Source organism: Chionomys nivalis, chromosome 15 (genome assembly GCF_950005125.1).
Source record: "Chionomys nivalis chromosome 15, mChiNiv1.1, whole genome shotgun sequence".
Taxonomy (NCBI): domain Eukaryota; kingdom Metazoa; phylum Chordata; class Mammalia; order Rodentia; family Cricetidae; genus Chionomys; species Chionomys nivalis.
The window spans coordinates 29,518,849-29,538,061 of record NC_080100.1 but is presented as its reverse complement, the minus strand read 5'-3'; the positions used below and the strand labels follow the sequence as shown (position 1 = coordinate 29,538,061).

General features: G+C 34.7%; 1 protein-coding gene across 1 annotated transcript in view; it reads left to right on the top strand.

Moving 5' to 3' along the window:
• The window catches only part of Hcn1 (hyperpolarization activated cyclic nucleotide gated potassium channel 1), a 333,308-nt gene that overhangs the window by 182,448 nt on the left and 131,647 nt on the right, over nucleotides 1-19,213 (top strand). Inside the window, exon 3 of the mRNA XM_057789987.1 lies at nucleotides 4,737-4,898. Within this exon, the coding sequence (XP_057645970.1) occupies nucleotides 4,737-4,898 (162 nt within the window). The remainder of the gene's footprint in view (nucleotides 1-4,736; nucleotides 4,899-19,213) is intronic.

Below are 19,213 nucleotides of genomic sequence, written 5' to 3'. Positions count from 1 at the left end.
TGATGATATATAAATTTGCCTAGAAGTTATACTAGACTTAGTCCTATATGGGCACACGAAGCAAAACCAGCAGACAAATAGTCAGCATCATTTACAATAAATCTATTTTCAAACAAATAAAATATACTCTCACTGGGGAAACTCCCTCTCTCAAAATATTTGTTGTCTACAGATTCTGGAGAAATTGTGTTTGTCTCTATCTTAATTATTGTTCCCATATATAATTGACTTGTGGTTCTTGGTTCACCATTGCTTCCTGTTCTGTTCATTATTTCATTTTCTTATGTTATATTATTTATTCTCTGTCTATCTGTCTATCTATCTATCTATCTATCTATCTATCTATCTATCTATCTATCTATCTATCTATCTATCTATCTATCTTGTGGGGACCGTTTGGAGTCCTGGCCTCCAGCTGCTCTTCCCCGCTAGTGACCTTTCCTTGCCCTTTTGTTTTGAGCTTCTGAGAGCTGTGTCAAAGTTGTTTACCAAACCTGCTTCCTAAGCATGCATTGCCCTGGCCTTGACTGAGGATCAGTTGATGAGGTCTTCACCTGTTGGACCACCTGTCTGGCTTAGGTATAAAACTTCCGTGGTGCTGTTCAATAAAGGGCTTCTTCTATCAGCAGCTTGAGAGGTGTATGCGTGCTCAATCCTGACGTCCTTCACTTGGTTTTGGTTCCAGGCCGTGCAGGTGCGGCACTATCTATCTATCTATCTATCTATCTATCTATCTATCTATCTATCTATCTATCTATCTATCATCTATCTATCTATCTATCTATCATCTATCTATCTATCTATCTATCTATCTATCTATCATCTATCTATCTATCTATCTATCATCTATCTATCTATCTATCTATCTATCTATCTATCAATCATCTATCTATCATCTATCTACATATCTATCTGTCTGTTTATGTAATATATCTATCTAATCTATTTATTTATATTCTGGCATAGTTTCCCCTCCCTTCTCCGGTCCCTCTAACATATAACCCTTTTGTCCCCACCCCACATACACTCCAACACTTCTGTATAGAAAATGGGGTTCTACCATAAGTATCATCAACAAAACATGGCATACCATGTTGGAGGAAGACTACGTACTAAGACTAAGTACTAAGTCCTCATGCTTACGAGACAAGTGGTTTATTCACTAAGCCATCTTTTCAGCCCCATTACAGAATATTGCAAGTGAAATAAACTTGCATTTATCTATCCTCTGTTCTATGACAGGGAACTTGAATCTGGATAATTTACTGTAAAAAGAGGTTAAAGAATGTGGAACTGGAACTTTATCAGAAGAAAGGGGATCATTGTACTTGTGGAAGGAGCTAAGAGAGAGAGAATAAGAGAGGTCCCTGGACTGCTATCTAATGGCCCCGTCCTTAGTTACTAATCCAGTACTGCAAGGTATAATTTTGTGACCCCTAATCCTAGTCAAGAAAACATATACTTATTTTCAAGAAAGATATTAATCTGTTTATAAAAGTGCTAACTCAGAACCTAACAATTTCTCAATAACTCACATCTCTTAAGTATCCCCTAGAAGGTCATTTTCTCTCTCAATGCTATGCCATTGTGAAGGTAATTAATGAATATCAAAACCAGAACTGTGTTGCTGCTTATAGTTTAACAATCAGAGATAACAAAATGTTCTTATTAGAATATCTAACATGACAAATATAATATGTATAGGAGTGGACAAAGCAGTGCTTGAGAGTATACAGGGATAAAATTGAGACTATCTGAAATGTATTATTTTTCTAACTCCTCTGCAAGAAATTGTTATCAAAATATTATTTGAAATACATCTAGAAGATCTATTTAGTATTAAGTGAGTACTGCTGTTGTTAATAGTGTGTTTTTCACTGATTTTCTACATGAACACACACACTAGCTGGTTAAAGCTTTTATTACCATGAACTGGAAAATAAAATTAGAATGATGCATTTTGTCATTTAAACTTTTTAAATGTTTATTCCATTGCAAGCTTACAAGTTTAGTTTTCCAAAAGTCTTCCATAAAATGATTCCATTTTGAAAGTATCCTAGTTTTGATTTCATGCTAAATTTGTGTATGGTAAGCATCACATTGTCTTCATACAGACTTCTTCAAATGAAATTCCAAGATCCTGCCTGTGTTATTGTCCCCTCGCCAGTATTTGTCACATATAAGGAATGAGCAGACAAGGTATAGTGTTAGTTTCCAAGTTAGCTAACTGCTTTATCTGACTCCGTTTTCTCTAGTCCTAATCCATTAAACATTCTTTTTGTCAGTACATTCACTTATAAATCGATTTTCCCAGCATGAAAGCTCCTTTCTTAAGTACATTAAGGACATGGCATTATGTCTGTTCTTTCCTTTCTTTTTCTTTTTGATTTTCTGGTGCATTGGAGAGATAGTCTGTGGCATTACATAGTTCTCATGAATATTAAAAAGATACAGTCAGTTATCCACATCTGTGGCTTCTGTGTCCACGAAAGTAGCTGAGTACAGAAAGAAAATACTTGGTATGAAGAAAAAATATGCCTGTACTGAACATGTCTAAACATTTTTCCTTAATAAAATCGGACAATTATTTATGTAGCATTTATGTTTTCTTAGCCATTGTAAGTCACTGAGAATAGATGTAAGGTAGAAACAAAAGTGGCTATATTTCATGTAAGTTCTATAGTGTTTTGTACAAGGGCAAAAAGCAACAAGGGATGTGGTGTCGTAGAACCCCACAATGCTTCCTTCTTTACTCCCTCTCTCCCTTCCTTCCTTTCTCTCTTTCATTTTTTCCTTTATCTGTTTAAGAGAGAGGGAGAGAGAGAGAGAGAGAGAGAGAGAGAGAGAGAGAGAGAGAGAGAGAGAGAGAGAGAGAGAGAGAGAATGAGTGAGGGAGGGAGAGGAGTTGGAGTTGGGTGGGTAGAGGGAATCTCAGAGAAGTTGGTGTAGGGGAATGCATGATCAGAATATATCGTGTGAAAAATACATTCTTTTCCAATTAAATATGTGAGAGAGGAATACCAAAAAGACACTTTTGTGACTTTGCCAAATACAGTCAAATTAAAAGTTAGAATTAATTCATAAAATAAAATAATTTTTCTTTATATTCTTCTTTATTGAAGCTGACAAAACTTTTGATTGACAAAGTTTTATTGATGGCATACAGTGTAATATTTTGATATATGAAAATATAGTGTCATGACTTAAGTTAATTACTAATTATTAACTAACTTAAGCCTCATTCTACAGTGAGTATTCTTAACATCTGCTCTTCTTAATTTTGCTGTTTGTAATGTATTGTTATTAACTGACAGCACAATGACATGCAATAGAGCTTGCATTATAATTATAATTTTTATCCATAAATTTTCTTATCTGAAAACTTTGTACATGTATATAATGCATTGAGATTACTTCCCCTGCCCTTCTTTCCCCCTCTCATTCCTTCCAGTTACCCTTCATCCCTAGGAATCTTTTTCCCATATTCATCACTTTTATTTTGTTACCATTGAGTTTAATCTGGGCCTTGTGTGTGACTATAAGTTAAGAACTGTCATTGGTACTGTAAGACATGTTGATTTGTATATGCTGTCATAATATCAAAATAAATGCTGTGACATTGTTAAGATTTACTATCTGCCACTTTATAGGTGTTTGGAACAGTTTGTATACTTTTACAGAGATAAATTTTGCTCACTACAATTATGCCAAAAGAATATTTCACAAAGTTTATGCATAGAGTGTGTACCAAATTTGAAAACATTTTATTCAGGGCAAGCAAAAATATAAATCTCTAGTTTATCTTATATGCATCAGTAGTCATACCCTAAAATTGATTTTGCTTAAAAGACTTAGTTACTTAAGAAAGCATATAAATTTTGTGGATTCTGCAAGTGTTTCTTGGGTAATTTCTCAAATAGGTTGGATGCCATTAACCTAGAAACCTATACACTTTTTTGAATTGTATGTAATTTTAAATATCAATGTTTGTGTGTACTTACTCATCTTTGTTGAGTGTATTCGTTCACTTTAGAGTTTGGAATCTTAGCCTAGAATGTGGGTCTGCTCCCAGGTGGATTCTATCATTGCAGATGAGGCAAATGCTAATCTGCTAAAGAGGAAAAGCTGGTTCTGATTCTTTGTGTAATACCTGAAACAACAATCAAAAACTCCAGTTTGATTTATGTTTTCTCTGTTGGTATTTTGTTGAATTGTCACTATTTTGTGTTTACTGAAATAGTATCAGTTACTATGAAATAATAAAACTGGAACAGCCCAGCAGCTCATCTTTAATCTTAATCTTATCTCATAATTTTTAATGCAGTTCTTTCTTATATGTTTAACTCTTTGAGTATTTTTTAACCTTCAACAAATCATTAAGAAACAATTAGAAACAGAATAAGAGCTACCCACTCTTTTTCAAATTTGCAAGCTAAAAAGCAAGATGATTTGTCCACAGAGGTAATAAATGAAATATACCATCAACAATAAAGTCATGTAAAGTATGTATTATGGTTTACGTATTTTGTAAAAAATAGTTACACTTGGTTATTATAAGCATAAAGCAAAATGAGCAGCTTTATTGACAAGGTTACAAAAGGTAAACTGTTTTATTTCTTGATCTGCAGTTTTTCATGTCTTGACTTCATACATTGTGCTCCCATCATTCCTGATGTTGCTTGCATGCTTGATTTGTCATAGGATTTTTAAAGTATGCCCTTATGTTTTGGTGACAGATATTCCACATGACATATGACCTCGCTAGTGCAGTGGTGAGAATCTTCAACCTCATTGGCATGATGCTGCTCCTGTGTCATTGGGATGGTTGTCTTCAGTTCCTGGTTCCCCTGCTCCAGGATTTCCCACCGGACTGCTGGGTTTCACTAAACGAAATGGTTGTAAGTAACCCATGCTGTTTATTTACTGAATTTTCATCATTGTGCCCAAAACTTCAGTGATTTCTGCTGGTATGCTTTTCCTACTCTTCCACAAAGGCTTTCCTTCCATGAAAGTGGAGATGACCAGGGTTTCTAGAACTAAACCTTATTTTTGAATTCCTGGGAATGTAAATGCTGCAACATCTAGTCTTAAAAACTTTATTACTGAGATCTACTTTATTTACATGATATAAACACACATATAACCATGATACAACGTGCTTTCAAATATTTTTTTATATTTGTAAATTAGGGATGTATGAAGTTTAAGGATATCTCAGCATATTTTATGGTAGAACAAGGAAAAATTAATAGGAAAAAATTTAATCTTCACCGTGTAATATATGTTATTTTTAAATTATAAAATATGATTTTAGCTAAGTATATTAATATATATTTTAGGAGACTATGCACTGATATGAGATCTTACATTCATTTGGGTCTGTTCGCCATTTCATTCACATCTGCCTCATCAGAAACTTTTTCTGAAAACCATTTTTTAAACCGTGTGTCATTCTCCTGGTTGATATTTAATTATAAAAGCATTTGGTGTTGCCAGGCGGTGTTGGCGCATGCCTTTAATCCCAGCACTCGGGAGGCAGAGGCAGGCGGATCTCTGTGAGTTCCAGACCAGCCTGGTCTACAAGAGCTAGTTCCAGGACAGGCTCCAAAACCACAGAGAAACCCTGTCTCGAAAAACCAAAAAAAAAAAAAAAAATCCTGAGTGAGGTAAGCCAGACCCAAAAAGAGGAACATGGGATGTACTCACTCATATTTGGTTTCTAGCCATAAATAAAGGACATTGAGACTATAATTCACGATTCTAGAGAAGCTAAATAAGAAGGTGAACCCAAAGAAAAACATATAAGCATCCTCCTGAATATTAACCTTCATCAGGCGATGAAAGAAGACAGAGACAGAGACCAACATTTGAGCACTGGACAGAAGTCTCACAATCCAAAGGAGGAGCAGAAGGAGAGTGAGCACGAGCAAGGAACTCAGGAACGCGAGGGGTGCACCCACACACTGAGACAATGGGGATATCCTATCGGGAACTCACCAAGGCCAGCTGGCCGGGGTCTGAAAAAGCATGGGACAAAACCGGTCTCGCTGAACATAATGGACAATGAGGACTACTGAGAACTGAAGAACAATGGCAATGGGTTCTTGTTCCTATTGCATGTAACGGCTTTGTGGGAGCCCCAGGTAGTTTGGATGCTCACCTTGATAGACCTGGATGGAGGTGGGTGGTCCTTGGACCTCCCACAGGGCAGAGAAACCTGCTTGCTCTTTGGGCTGAGGAGGGAGGAAGACTTGATTGGGGGAGGGGGAGGGAATGGGAGGTGGTGGCGGGGAAGAGGCAGAAATCTTTAATAATTACATAAATTAATTAATATAAAAAAAATAAATTTGTTCTTATCCTGGGGAAAAAAAAAGCATTTGGTGTTTTGTAAACCCCACACATAGTATGGACTTTATGTTTTCTGACCTTCATTGCTGAATTTAAGTTAAAAGAGATTTTTCTTCCTCTGTCCTCAGTGCAGTCCTAGCCTGTTTGAGCTGTTATACAAGAGTGCTGGGCTGGACAATTTATAAATGACAGAAATTTGCTTCTCATAATTCAGGAGTCTGGGAAGTTCAAGACCAAGGGACTACCATGTTCAGTCTCCAGTTGCAAACTGGTGGCTTGTGTTTGAATCTCTTGGAAAGAGGAAAGCTATTTCCACATGGTAGAAAATACTATTTTCCTGAGGCTGGCTCCGCATGACCAGCGTAACTTCCATTAGTTTCCATCTGCCAACCTTGTCGAGTCTTGAATTTAGTTTCCAAAAGGTAAATTTTGGAAAACACATTAGTCCCACAGAAGGTGGCTAGGAAAATACCTGACACATTAATTTCTTTTAACTTACTGCTCATCATCAAAACTTCATAAGTATTCTTGACTGAAGTTTATATAGAACAATGCAAGAAAGGCAAATGAGTTGGATCACCTTAAAAAATCTCTAATGCTTCCTTCATCTGTCATTTATCCTTGAGGAAATGAAATAAATATACGACAAAGGCAGGAATAAAAGTACTGACTGGGAGAGGAAGATGAGGTACCATCGTCAGGCTACTGCAGGATGTGGAGCAGAAAAATGAGACCTGATGCCAGAGATGATGCATCACTGACCCAACTGCAATACTTAGTTTGACAAATAATTATTATTTTAAATTTTTTAGTTATGTTCCAGAAAAATCACAGTTACCATCATCAAAAGAGTAAGAGAACTCTTTGCAAGTATTTTAAAATGCACATAATTGTGTAATTATATTACAGGGCAATATATTATGTAGTGAGTCCAAAGCACATATATTTAAGCATTTTTTATATCTTTATTTTCTTTAAGCATGACTACATGCAGCTGTGTATGCCAGAGACACAGAGAGACGGAGAGGAGATCTATTCTGCCTATCAGTTTGTGTTGTGTTGTGTTTAATGTAATAAAAGAGTCAACCTTCATTATCTCCCCTTTTGTACAAAATGACCTTATAAAGCTCAACATCACTTTTTTGTCTTTTTTGTTTATTTATTATTGTTTTTTTAGAAAACTGAAATTTTCAGAACTCATATAATAGGCTGTTACACAGATAGAATATAGAGTCATAGGTACAATCCACTACACAGATAGAATATGGAGTCACAGGTACAGTTCATTACACAGATAGAATATGGAGTCATAGGTACAGTTCATGTTTATCCAGCTCCACAATGTCTATTCTGAAGTACACTAGAATATCTTTGACACAAAGTATTATAAAACAGTTACGAACAGTGATTTAAAAAACAACCTTAATCACAGCAACAGTCACTTCTCTAAATCCAGTGTCTGATTTAGGATACAAAACAAACAAACAAAAATCAAACTGATTGTTTTCTCTATTTGTGGAAAATCTAATTTGAAAGTAATAACTTGAGGCTGGAAATCAAGTTGTAGATAAAAGGCACAAGCCTTTCATGAATATGGCATGATAATTATGATATACTTGTCTTTGGCACTATGTTAATTGCATGTCCTTAAGTATTACTAAGACCTGCACACATATTAAAATCCTGCACCCAAATTTGCTATATATACTGATCTTTTTATCTTTATATCCATTTACTTTGTTATTAACATAAAGCCTGTGATTAGAAATTCCTGTTCCAGGCTTTGATTAGGAATTTAAAGTTACCACCATAACTATGCTATACATTTTTACTGTTTAATATAGTATAATTGGTTTAATATAATCATTGTTATGCTAACTTTATCTAATTTATATTTTATTACATGAAAAATAATTTTGATTTCTGTTGGCTAATTTCTTTGCTCATGAATTAATAAATTTTAAAGTAACCCTTATAACAGTATATTGAAGAAGCCAATGCATGAACTTAGTGGATGGCTTAAAATGAAGAAAAAGGAGAAACTGACTTGGGAGATGCAGCAAGAACAGGGATTCATCTTGTTAGACATTTGCAATATTTGCTTTATTCCATGTGTGAACCAAATTTGAATTACAAAATTCTTTCTGAATTAAGAGCTTGGACTTGGCAGATAATTAATGTCTAGAAAATGTGTTACATTTCCATGTCATCTTCCAGTTGTGCTTGCTTATAAAAGGTACTAGGAATATATTAATTTATTAAAAAATGATTAAGGGTAATAACATTGGATTCAATTACAAATGAGAAATATTAATTTTAAGAATATGACAAGATAAGGCCACAGTATAATTTAGATTGCTTGTTAATTACCTGAATCTAAAATACTTTTATACCATATGAAATATCATTTTGACATAAATATCTTGCAGTGATACATTACTTATCTACAACAGGATTTTTCATGGTCGAGCTTGTAGGATTACAGTTAGACAGTCCATGTCTTCTACCTACAGTTTTTCAGATGAATAGTTACAAGCTGGGTATCATCTCAAAGGCTTTAATACCAGCATATTAGGACTCCAAAATATTCTGCACACTCCTATATGGAGTTGGTACTGGTTTTTCTAATTGGAACATGTTATACCAAAAAGTGTTGCATCACATAAAGTTAGTTTATGAGCATAATATGCAAATAATCCATGTAATCAAGTGTAGATAAATGACATGTTAAGTAATGCACAACATTTTCATGACTGTAAAATGGAGAATGTATTAGAAACTTGGGGCACCCAAGTTTTAGTAAATCAAGACTTGGACAAAACTCAGTATATTTAAAAGGGAGGCAGTTACTTGGTTACAGCAAACATTCTGAAACAATATATTTACTCTTAATTGTGTGTGTTTGTTTTACTATTTTGGTAGCATTTGATTTTAAAATTTCATCTAGTAAGTTATATGAGAATATTTTTTTAAAATATTTAATGTCTCCTGTTTTATTGAAAATAATTTTTTTCTCACAAAAGATACCTGATAATTGTCTCACCTCTCTTTAATTCTCCCGTTTGCTCTTTTCCACACATTTCATCCTTCTCTCTCTCATTAGAAGTCAAACAGGCAGGCTGGAGAGATGGCTGAACAGTTAAAGGCAAGGCTCATAAACAAAAATAAGAGAAGACAAACAGGCTTTTATAGGATAATAGTACAATATACTACTTTATAAAATAAAACAAAAACTAACACATCAGAATTGCTCAGGAGAAGCAAATGAAGAAAAAGTACCTAAGAGAAGCTACAAGAAGCAGACCAACTTGTTCGTACACTCAAGAATCCCAGAGAGACACTAAATTGAAAGTCATAATATATACACAAAGGACCTGTAAGTTAAAAAGGGAGAATAAATTAAAAAAAAACCAATAAGTTAAACAAAAACTAAAAGTTTTGACACAACATTATGAGAAAAAGAACCTCCAAAGATACTGTTGTGTTGGTCATCTAATACATACATGCAGACTATCAAGAGAGTATTTTGTTGCTCCAATGAGACTCCCTTGGGGGAAATTACGTTTTAATTGACAAGTGACTATCAATTAGAGCGTGCTTCTGTGTTAGGGATAGGGATATGTGTCCACACTTTTCATCTGTCGGGCCTCATCTAGTGCAGACCCATCGACAACCTGCGCATGCTGCCTCAATCTCTGTGAATTTATATATGCATTGACCGTGTTGATTTTATACTATTTCTGCCTCCGCTTCTGTAAGGTTCCCCTGAGCCCTAGGGTGAGGGATTTGATGGAGGCATCCCAAATAGAGCGTGGGTATTCCAAGATCTCTCACTCTTTGAGTAATGTCTCAGTATTTGTACCCATCAGTTGTAAGGAGAAGAAATTTTTCTGATGATGACTGAAGAAGATACCAATTTATGAGTATCACATAATATCATCAAGAGTCATTTTATTGATACATTCTATTTAGAACAGTAGTATTTGGTTTTTCTCTAGGTCCTTGAGTTATCTTCTCTCAGATGTAGTAATATTTCATTTGTACTTTAATAAATAAAGTTTTCCTGAAGATCAGAGTTTAAGACAGCCTCCCTAGTCAGCCTTACAAACCAGGAAGTGGTGGCACACACCTTTAATCCCAGGAACCACATTAGTTTGCAATAGAAACCGGGCAGTAGTGTTGCATGCCTGGTTTAATCCCAGCAATAGAGACTAATATACGATGGGAGGAGACAACTCTCAGGCTCAGTATCATTCTGAGGATTCCTGGAGGCAGGAATGCCATTTCAGACTGAGGTAGAAGTAAGAGCTAGTAACTGGCTGTTTTGTTTTTCTGACCTTCAGGTTGAACCCCAATATCAGTTTCTTGATTTTTATTAATCGTGCTACACTTAGGTTCTTGGCCACCTAAGCAGTGTCAGGTATGAGTTCCATCTGTGGAATGAATTTTCTGTCAAATCGGATACTGGTTATTCACTCAAGATTTGTGCCTTTGTTGTATTAGTATATACTGAGGACATGAGACCATTGTACATAAAGGGTTTGTGCCTGAGATAGTTTATATATATATATATATTGTAGTATTTAGTAGTGTGCAGAGCATCTTCTTGTACCAAAGATGCTGGCACATAGATAAGAAGGCTCTATGTAGTCACCAGATCAACTTCTCTGTGTACAATGATCTGTGTAGGTTTTGTCTTCAATAATGGGGCCTTGCTCTCAGTTTGTGGAGAGCAATCCATAGTCTTGACAACATTCTGGATTTTTTGTTTGTTTTCATGAGACTCTTTCTCACCAATAACCTAATTAGGGATAACAAAATTCTGATACTGGAAGTATCATTTGGTAACACAAAATATTTAACTGGGGCTCTGTCTTCCCTATTATTTGATGATTCCAGTCAGATTGACTCCATATATGTATATAATTTAGGAAACTTCTACTATATTAAATTTCCATACTACCCTTCAAATGCCCCTCCCTCATTCTCTTCTTCCCCTTCCTCTCCACTTGATTCTCCTGTTTCTCTTACCTCTATCTATTCATAACTGTCATCCTATTTCCCTATCCGATGAAGACCTGTCTGCACATAGTCACCAAATTCCCTTAATGTATATCTAACCTCTGTGGTTCTATGAATTGTGGATTGGTTACTATTGGCTTAACAACTAATATCTACACATAAACTAATATATCATAATTTTCTTTCTGGGTCTGGATTATATACATTAGTATGATCTTTTGTTGTTGTTCCATCTATTTACCTACAAATTTCTTGATTTTTTAAAAGGTTGAATAATACTCCATTGTGTAAATGCATCACATTTTCTTTACTCTTCTGTTGAGGGACATCTAGATGGTTTTTCAGTTTCATGAGATCCCATTTATTAATTTTTAGTTCCTGTACTAATGGTGTTCTGTTCAGAATGTCCTTTCCTGTGCCATTTTCTCTCATATCAGTCTCAGTGTATCTGATGGTCTTTGATCCATTTGGACTTGACTTTTGTGAAGTGTGATAACTATGGGATTTATTTGCATTCTTCTACAGAACCATTTGTTGAAGATGCTGTCTTTTTTTTTTCAGTGTCTATTTCTGCTTTCTTTACCAAAAGTGAGGCATCCATAGGTGTTTAGATTTATGTCTGTTCTTCAGCTCTATTCTATTCTATTGATTGACTCTTCTTTTTTGTGCAAATGCCATGCTTTTTTTATTGTTATCGCTCTGTAGTACAATTTGAGTTGAGGGATAATGTTATCTCCAACAGCACTGGTATTCAACTCGGGATTGTTTTAACTGCCTTAAGTTTTTCTGTTCCCATATAAGACTGATTTTTTTTTTTATTTTAAAGATCTGTGAAAATATATGTTGCAATATTGATGGGGATTGCATTGACTCTAAAGATTGTTTTTGCTTAGATGACTGTTTTTACTATGTTAATCATGTCGATCCGTGAGCATAGGAGATCTTCCTATCTTCTGATAGTCTTCAATTTCTTTTTCAATGTCTTAAAGATTTTAACATATAAGATTTTCACTTTCTTGGTTAGAGTTATCCCAAAATATTTTATATCATTGAGGTTATTGTGAAAGATGTTTTTTCTGATTTTTTTCCCAGTCTTTGTCATTAGTATGTAGAAGACTACTGTTTTTTGAGTTAATTTTGAATTCATCTATTTTTATATTAGAAATTATTGCTTAGTTCCATTTTTGAGTATTATTACCTAAAAATAATTTAGGAATAATCATGAATATTGCATTATAACATTAGTTTTTGTAATTCTGATGTAATAATTAATATATGCATTATTTAATCTTGACAAATCCTATTCTATAGACTACATTATTGGTCTTAACATGCATGCTCCAAATTCTTTACCAACCTTTCATACATTATTCACTCAATAAGTAACACTTGTTCAAGAGGGTAACTAAGTATCCTTTGAACTGTATTTGCAAAGCTGCTAGTCTACTAATAGAATAGCTTATACTGTTTGCTTTTATAACTTCTATATTCATTTTTTCTTTATGTGTTACCAACTCATGGCTATAAATATAATAATCCCATATAAGAGATGCCCAAATAAATGTGCTTTCTGTGATTTTTGTTTGTACACTAATAAAATGTCAACACTGTCAAAAAAGATTAACATGTGAATTAATAACTAACAAGACAATCTGCTTTAGAAGATGTAAAAAGTTCTGCCAGTATATAAGTAACATGTTCTAAAAAATCTTCACACACACACACACACACACACACATATATATAATTTAATAGTTCCAATTATAAATTCAGAGTACCCAGTTTTACCTTCATTCAATACAGTGTAGAAAGCATGCTCACTAATAACCATGTTCTTACAGTTCCTTCCTATTAAAAGCAGTCATGGTCATAGTAGCCATATGTTGTGTGAGCCTTTGTCAATTTTCACTTGTATGTTCATGCATTGAAAAGCTGGTGTACCAGCCTTGTCCTCTTATTTTCCTTATCAGAAGATTGGTCTTAATTTGTAGATAACAAGAGCACACACCATCCTGATTTTGTAGAGATTCATAGGGGGAAATGCCAGCAGAATGAATTGGAGAGACACACCTTCCAGAATAATTTCTTCTAAAAATTTCTATGCTTCTGTATATATCCCTTGACTCTCCTGTATTTGGATCTTCTGCTGTGAGCTGAGTGTATGTTTGTTCTTCTTTCATTTCGATTATATGTTGAACTCCTCCTTATGATAGATATTATCTATGATACCAAGCATACAGGGGAGAATGAGACTAAGCTGTATGCTCATCAGTCCCATTTTCAAACAGACGTTCCTTCATATCGCTTTCCACCGGGTGCTGTCAACTGGACAAAGCTTAATATATTGTGAGCTTTACTCTGAAAGAATTTATGATTCAATGCAACAGAAACCTAGGTACGTTTATTGTTAAAGTAAATCTAAATTGAGGCCTTCAAAATGTATGAACTATTCCCAAACACCTGAACATGGGCCAAGTGTTGTAAAATAGTGTATGTTTCCTATTAACCATCTGAACATCCTTTGATCTTGCACACTCTCTTCCACCATTACTTAGCTACACATACAGTGATTTTTCCCTCAAATTTCCTAAAGATATATTAGTGGTGACCCTGTCCCATGCATCAATTATTATTAAACATTGTGAGGTGTATGAACCAAAGAACCATACAGTAGTAAAGTACTCATTTTAACTAGCATTGTCCAGTTTTATGTCTGACCTTGAAAATAGTGACATTCAAGTTACCCCAGTTAATTCCAGCTTAACATCTGCAATTGTCATATAAATATGTAGAGGCATAGTATAAACAACTGCTAATGCCTCTTCTTCTAAATAAATAATCTTAAAGGATAAAAGCAATATGCAGGTTGATCCTTGGATTCTAGGATGGTTATGTTATCTACACATGATATTCTTGAAAAATTTTAAAGTGTCATGCCCATTCAACTGCTTAGATAATGACTGGTTCTATTAAAGCCCCTAAACTAATAGACTTAAGGAAAGATGCTAAAGCAAAGTAACAAAGAATTGAAGGAAAACATTTCCCCTCTCTTGAGGTTTAGTAAGCTACTTTATATTTCAATTCCTCTGTATTAGAATTATATTATTACAGTAGTATTGACTTTTTTTTCCAAAATAGAATGTACTGCCTTAGCAGAGTTTTTAAAAATGTCCTAACAAAAGGTAGTGATTTGCTGACAAATCATTGCAGCTCTATGGGGGAAAAATGCATTCATAGCCAATATGAACTTAGAATAATAAAGTAGGTCAGCAGCCTGCTGAGTACTGTGGTTTCTCTTTGCCATCTTTCTGTCCATTAGGAAAGTCTGCCTGGTTAACACCCCTTCTTCAACAAACATGGCACCTCTTCAAAGGAAAAGAGTTCATAAAGTGTTTTCTTCCTTCTTTTGGGGGAATATTTGATGGGAATAAGCATATGGAAACAAATTCTAATCTCTATTTTGTTTGTAAATAATAACTGCAATGCAGAAAACCTTAAATTGAATTACAGTTCTTTAATGCAGAAGAATAAAATACTTTCTTTAATTGCATTTATATATTTGACTTTTACTCTGGTAAGTTACCTTAGAAATTTATGACCAAACCTAAACTTGTAGTTCACTTGTCAAAGTACTTCCCTCATATGTAGCAGCCCTGGTGTTCAGAACATTGGCTTAGATCTTCAACAACACTTAGAAATTTTGTGATGGCAGATGAATTTAGTCTAAGAACTCAGGAGGTGGAATTGGGACAATCAAGGTCATCCTGATCTGCACAGGGAGAATTAGACAGCCACATGGGATACATTGGAGCCTGTCTTAATCAATCAAATCAAACAATGAACAACTCATAAGTTCTAAACCTATTATTCTTTTATAGGACCATTCTTCTTTATTTCTAAATTTTGTATGTATTTTGAAAGAAGTTCAAATAACTCAAGCTTCCTCGAAATGTGCCTGGGCATCTTTAGTGTTGGAAATACAATACATATATGCTGCATCTTGCCCATTATTGCACTGATTCTTAAACAACTGGCTAGAAGAAGCATCTGTTAGGGAATTACCTCAAGAGCACCAGCCTAAAGCTGATGAAGGAACCAACTGTCAAGGACTTGCCTCAACAAAAGACTTCTTACCAGGATAGGGGCATGTGAACTGAAGAAATATAAGTAAAGAATTTAAAGACACATAAAAATAATGAGACAGAAAACATAGAAAGTATCAAGAGGGCAATCCAATGATTGAAATCCTGAAATTTGCCCGTGTTTATTTTTCCACAGCTTTTATACCCAGCATAAATGGGGGGGGGAAGGTAACAAAAGACTTTATTAACATGATACAAAGATAATTCACACAGTCAATGGCCTTATCTCTCTGAGACATCAAATCCTTAACATTTTGTCCTCTGGGTAGCTAAGGTGCTCTATGTCACTTATACTGGAGACTGACCTTCCCTGCTTGACCTCATAGTTAAAGTAGAAAGAAAAGAAGTACATATGCATATTCTGACCACCAGTCAGGATGGTATTGAGCTATCTTAATTTCAAAGGAGCCAGGCAACCACTTCCTGAGTTAAGAGGTGCAATTATGCCTGCCAGTCTCCAAACTCTCTGATCATCAGACAAGGTGGAAATGGGCCTGCATTTTTTTGGCCTCCACAACCAACTACCACCAAGGTACTGCATTCCTTCTGCACAAATTTATCTATCTTGTTGAATTAGTTTTCTTTTTTTTATAGATGCTCTTGATGCATGTTGTTGAAAAATTGCAGATGCTACGTAAATTTTGTGCAACATGAACTTAGCTATGCCGAATAAAATGAACATAAAATGCACATATTTTCTATTTTTTTCTGAAAAATAAAAGACTAACTTAGAACAGTTTATTCACTAGCAACAAGCCAGAGGCATTGGCCAGAAAAACAGCTTATCAAATCTCATGAGTCAATCTAAAAGCACCTTATTATATTTGTAACCTCATCTAGCCTCATCCATGGTGAGCCACACAGAGTACATGTCCTCAGAAACCAGCTCTTGAATTGTGAGGACCACTTCAATGATTTGGGAGATCATGGGTATATATAGAAAGCCACAGAACCTTATATATTTTTAAATGATAAGATTTCTTCTTTTACTGTTTACATAAATCTAAAGATATCAGGCAATAAGGGGTAGTGATAATGTCGCCTGTATTGTACTATATATATATATATATATATATATATATATATATATATGCATATATATTTGTGATTCCTAAAAAATATTTTGATTTCATATGGGCTATAGTAAAGTGGTTCTGTTGTTTTCACTGTGTGAGTGGGAATCAATGGAATATGAAATGGATGTTTCTTTACTATATATTACTCCATTAACAAGCTACACAGATATCATGCAATTTATATAGACTTCTTATGTTTACAAAATGTCCAAGATTAGAAGTTTCCACTATATAGAAAGATATTTCTTTATAAACATGCAAATGAAATTGCCTATTTTATGAGAGAAATCTTACATTTTATGGGAAATTATATAGTTACTACCCATATGGAGACCATTTTATCATTTTTTCTCTTATTTCATTTTTTGCCTGTCACAACACTGATATAAATGTTATTCTGGAAATATACTACAGAATTAGAGGCATGAGTAAGCTGTGTCCTAAGTAAGGGATATAAGAAATAGCATCAAGAATGCTTCCTGATTCACAGTGTGAATATTTCATAATCCCACTACAGACTTCTATTTATTAGTATTATTTATTTTTTAAATGTAACAATCTAAAACTGAATATTTTGTGACAAATTTAATTTAGTTCATAATTTCATGGGCTTAACCAATTTTACTTGCATTCCTACAACTATTACTGCTACAGGTGATTCATCACATCAGGGCTTAATATATAACAGGATCATTTCCAGTCATTTTATACTTTGAAGACATAAGTTGAACCCGGTACAATCAACATTCAAATACTCTTCTAGTCAGAGGCCTCTGAAATCTAGCTCTGTTCAGGAAAGATGAATGAGAATGTGTCTCTCCTCTACGTTTGGGTATTTCATACCATAGTAATGGAAACATTCCCAGTGCACCAGGAATAGATACTGTATTTGTACCTGTTTGCTAAAGAAAACTACAGAAGAAAGATTTGGGCATCTGCCATGCTACATTTGTGACTCACAGAGCACACACCAGTGAAAAGCAATACATTCTCTATCAGTACCATTTTCAGAACCATATTATAAAGTCCAGAAAACCGTCTCTCAATATACCAACAAATTGGAGAGCAATTATAAGATCTACTATAAAATCCACAAAAGTAAAGTAATTGACATGTATCTTATATAGCCTAGACCATTATGACCAAAATGATAACCCTAGATCAATTTTGGGAAGGGTTTCTAGAACACAACAGGACTGGGGATACGTCAATGTTGGCTACTTGACACTTGCTTTCCATAAAGCAGAATGCTGAGATCTGAGTCTGTATGGTAGCAGAAGTGATGGGAGTCCACTCTGGCCAAAATTAAAGAATAGTTTGTTTAGGATTAAGTATTCAGAACCTGACAGCAAACATGCCAATAATGTAAAAGTAAATATGAATGGTATCATATTAAAGGAGACCCACGTTTATGTCCTGGAATATATATATATTACCAGCTCCCGATTCTCTTACCTATACTGCCAATGTGGCCTTGGGCAGTTGGTCTAAGATCTTTGTGCCTTGATTTCCTCTTTTAAATGTGGTGGCAACAATACATAGAATAGTTATTACATTTTAACACAATATGCAGTATGTATTATGAACATTTACAATTTTGTATAGGTTGGGGATGATATCTCTTCTCTATAAGTTGCTATAGAATATTTTTATTTAAAACAAATGTTGTTTGGTTCCTTAGCTGTGTTTTCTTTTACTCTGACAAAATGGCCTGGCAGAAACAACTTAAGGGAAAAGAGATTGATTACAGTTCTAGGTCCATTGCAATGGGGAGCCCAAGGTGTCAAAATATGTAGCATTACATTGTACTTTTACTCTGACAAAATGGCCTGGCAGAAACAACTTAAGGGGAAAGAGATTGATTACAGTTCTAGTCTATTGCAATGGGGAGCCCAAGGTGTCAAAATGTGTAGCATTACATTGTATTCAAAGTCAAAAATCAAAGAATAATGTGTTAATCAAGTAATGAAACATGGAAATCTTATATTCTGGGGAAACTTCCATGCTCCTCCTTCTGTGACTCTCCTTCAGGTGAGAGAAAAAAAAAAAAACTATTTCCAAAGTGATTTTTTTCAGGGCATTTTACCACAGCAGAAGGAATCAAAACTAAGAAGAGTTGAGGATGGAGCTCAGGGAGCAGAGGGCTATTCTAGTGTGCATTATGCCTAAACACGTTCTGTCTCTAAACATGGCATGTTGGTGCATGTCTGCAATCCCAGAATTGTGGACGTGGAGATATCGGATGCAGAAATTCCAGATCGTGTGTGTGTGTGTGTGTGTGTGTGTGTGTGAGAGAGAGAGACAGAAAGAGAGAGAGAGAGAGAGAGAGAGAGAGAGAGAGAGAGAGAGAGAGAGAGATGATTTGGATAGCTAGAACTAGAAAGAAATATTCTTTAAACCTAGAAATATAAAGTGGACAAAGAAATTCAGGAAGTATATGGTATAAACTTAGAGAAAGAATCTACAAAAGTTGAATGCACAACTGCTTTAATTTTGCTGCACTCTGCAGAATATTAAACAAAGTCCCCAGGCCACAAATGTACGTGGAAGGAACATTTAGAATGAGAGAAACACTAGTGACATTTACGAGTAGTTGCAAGAAGGATCCAGAATTACATAACTCTC